Source organism: Merops nubicus, unplaced genomic scaffold (assembly GCF_000691845.1).
Source record: "Merops nubicus isolate BGI_N331 unplaced genomic scaffold, ASM69184v1 scaffold17762, whole genome shotgun sequence".
Classification (NCBI taxonomy): domain Eukaryota; kingdom Metazoa; phylum Chordata; class Aves; order Coraciiformes; family Meropidae; genus Merops; species Merops nubicus.
The window spans coordinates 640-2830 of record NW_008591748.1 but is presented as its reverse complement, the minus strand read 5'-3'; the positions used below and the strand labels follow the sequence as shown (position 1 = coordinate 2830).

The 2191-nt window shown below is 54.9% G+C and overlaps 1 protein-coding gene across 1 annotated transcript; it reads left to right on the top strand.

The window, feature by feature from the left end:
- Positions 1-3: 3 nt before the first annotated feature.
- On the top strand, positions 4-1846 carry LOC103782605 (cytochrome b-c1 complex subunit 6, mitochondrial; the record flags this gene model as incomplete). Its single annotated transcript, XM_008950380.1, has 3 exons — positions 4-21; positions 1190-1351; positions 1814-1846. Coding segments are annotated over 3 exons (213 nt in total), but the record flags the coding sequence as incomplete, so codon positions are not given.
- Between the last annotated feature and the right edge of the window lie 345 nt (positions 1847-2191).

The following is a 2191-nucleotide window of genomic DNA, read 5'->3' as shown; positions in this document are numbered from 1 at the left end:
GAGGAGGAGGAAGAGCTGGTGGTAAGTCGATGAGCGGGGCCGGGCGGTCCTCTGCCGCCCCTGCCTGGGGAGCTGGCGGGCCTCGGTGGCGACCGGGAGGAGGGCCTGTAGTCCCCGCAGCAACTTGTTGCTCCTAGGCGTAGTCGCTTAGTGTCTTCAGCACTGACAGACAAACTCGCAGAGCTTGGGGCCCTGTTGCTGCTCTGCGACAGTCTGCAGCAATCTAGAGCTCAATGGGCAGGCGGGTTGAATCCGGGCTCCACTACGGATCGCAGAATGGTTTTGGTTGAAAGGGAGGTTTAAGATCATCTAGTTCCAAGCCCCCTGCCACCTGGGGCAGGGACACCTCCCACTAGACCAGGGTGGTCAAAGCCTTGTCTAACCTGGTATTGAATGCTTCTAGGGATGGAGCATCTAGAGCTTCTTGGGGCAACCTGTTCCAGTGTCTCATCAGCCTCATTGTAAATTATTTCTTCCTTATGTCTAATCTAAATCCACCCTCTTTCAGCTTGAAATATCTACCCCTTGTCCTATTTTTATATTGCTTGATAAAGAGTCCCTCCCCATCTTCCCTGTAAGCCCCCTTTAAGTACTGAAAGGCCACGATAAAGACTCACCAGAGCCTTCTCTCCATACTGAACAGCCCCAACTCTCTGTCTTCATAGAAGAGTTTCTCCAGCACTCTGATTATTTTCTGGACCTCCTGTAGCAGGTCCACATCTTTCTTTTGCTGGGGGCCCCAGAGCTGGACATACATAGTAATCCAGGTGGGATCTCACCAGAGTGGAGTAGAGGGGGTGAATCACCTCCCTCGACTGCTGCCAGCCCAGGATGCCATTGGCTTTCTGATTTGCAAGTGTACATTGGTGGCTTATACTCAGTTTTACATTCACCAACACTCCCATGTCCTTCTCCATAGAGCTGCTCTCAGTCCACTCATTTCCTGGCCTGTGCTTGTGCTTGGGGTTGCCCCAACACAGGTGCAGGACCTCATGCTTGGCCTTGTTGAACATCATGGCATTGGCGTGGGCCCACCTCAAGCCTGCCCAGGTCCCTCTGGGTGGCATCCCCTTCCCTGTAGTGTGTCAACCACCCGCTTCATAATTCCCTCTTAACGCGATGGGACTCGGGCTGGGGGGAAAGGGTGTTTTGGGGTCTCCCTATTCTCACAGCAGCCCCGTGTCCGCAGGACCCTTTAACCACGCTGCGGGAGCACTGCGAGCAGACGGAGAAATGCGTGAAGGCGCGGGAGCGGCTGGAGCAGTGCGACGCGCGCGTCTCCTCCAGGTCCCGCACGGAGGAGCAGTGCACGGAGGAGCTCTTTGACTTCCTGCACGCCAGGGACCACTGCGTGAGTGCAGCACCCGTGGGGGCCGCGTCCCTGCTGCTGCTGGAGCAGAGCCGCCTCCGGCTGCGCTTCTGCAAGTGCAGGCGGCTCCAGTGTGGCACGTGGGCGGACTTTCCCGTGCTGGAGAGCTGCGAGTCTCTGCTTCTTAAACATTTGGTTCCTGCTGGGATTCAGTAGGTTACTGAACAACTAAATCAGTCAAAACATATTGTTTCTGCCCTGCAAATGACACTGTGCTATCACAGTGCTTTATTTGTCTTTATAAAGTTAAACCGTTTTAACCTGAAATGAAACTTTGTAAGAAATCTCAGCTTTAGTTGTCTCAAATGACTTGCTGGCAAACAGCGAGATGAGCAGAGGGCTGTGGGGCTGGGTGCCTGAAAGACCACCACGAGGTGGGTGGTAACACCCTGCTGATGTCCAGCCCTAAACCAGGACATCCTGAGCACGTTGTCTCCTTTTCAGGTCGCTCACAAACTCTTTAAGAACCTGAAGTGAAGGCGAGCGTGACGGTCCCTCTGCTTCCCCGGCCGGCGCGGGCGGTTGCTGGATCCTTGGTCCTGCTTCCTGCCCGCTCCTCCTCCGTGCCCGGGACAGACGACGCGGACGAGCGACGGCTTCCCAGCAGCGGCCGGGTGCCCATGCGTCCCTGGAGACACGCCGCCACACAACAAACGTGTTGATGCTCTGTCATTTTCCATATTAAACATTCAAAGACACCCTCTGTCTACTTCCCAGTTCTTGTGCTCCTGTCTTGTGTTGGGTTAAGATAATTTGGGGGAAGAGACTTTTCCTTGCTTGTGGGAGTGTCCTTTTTATGCAGCTGTTATGCACAGCACAGTC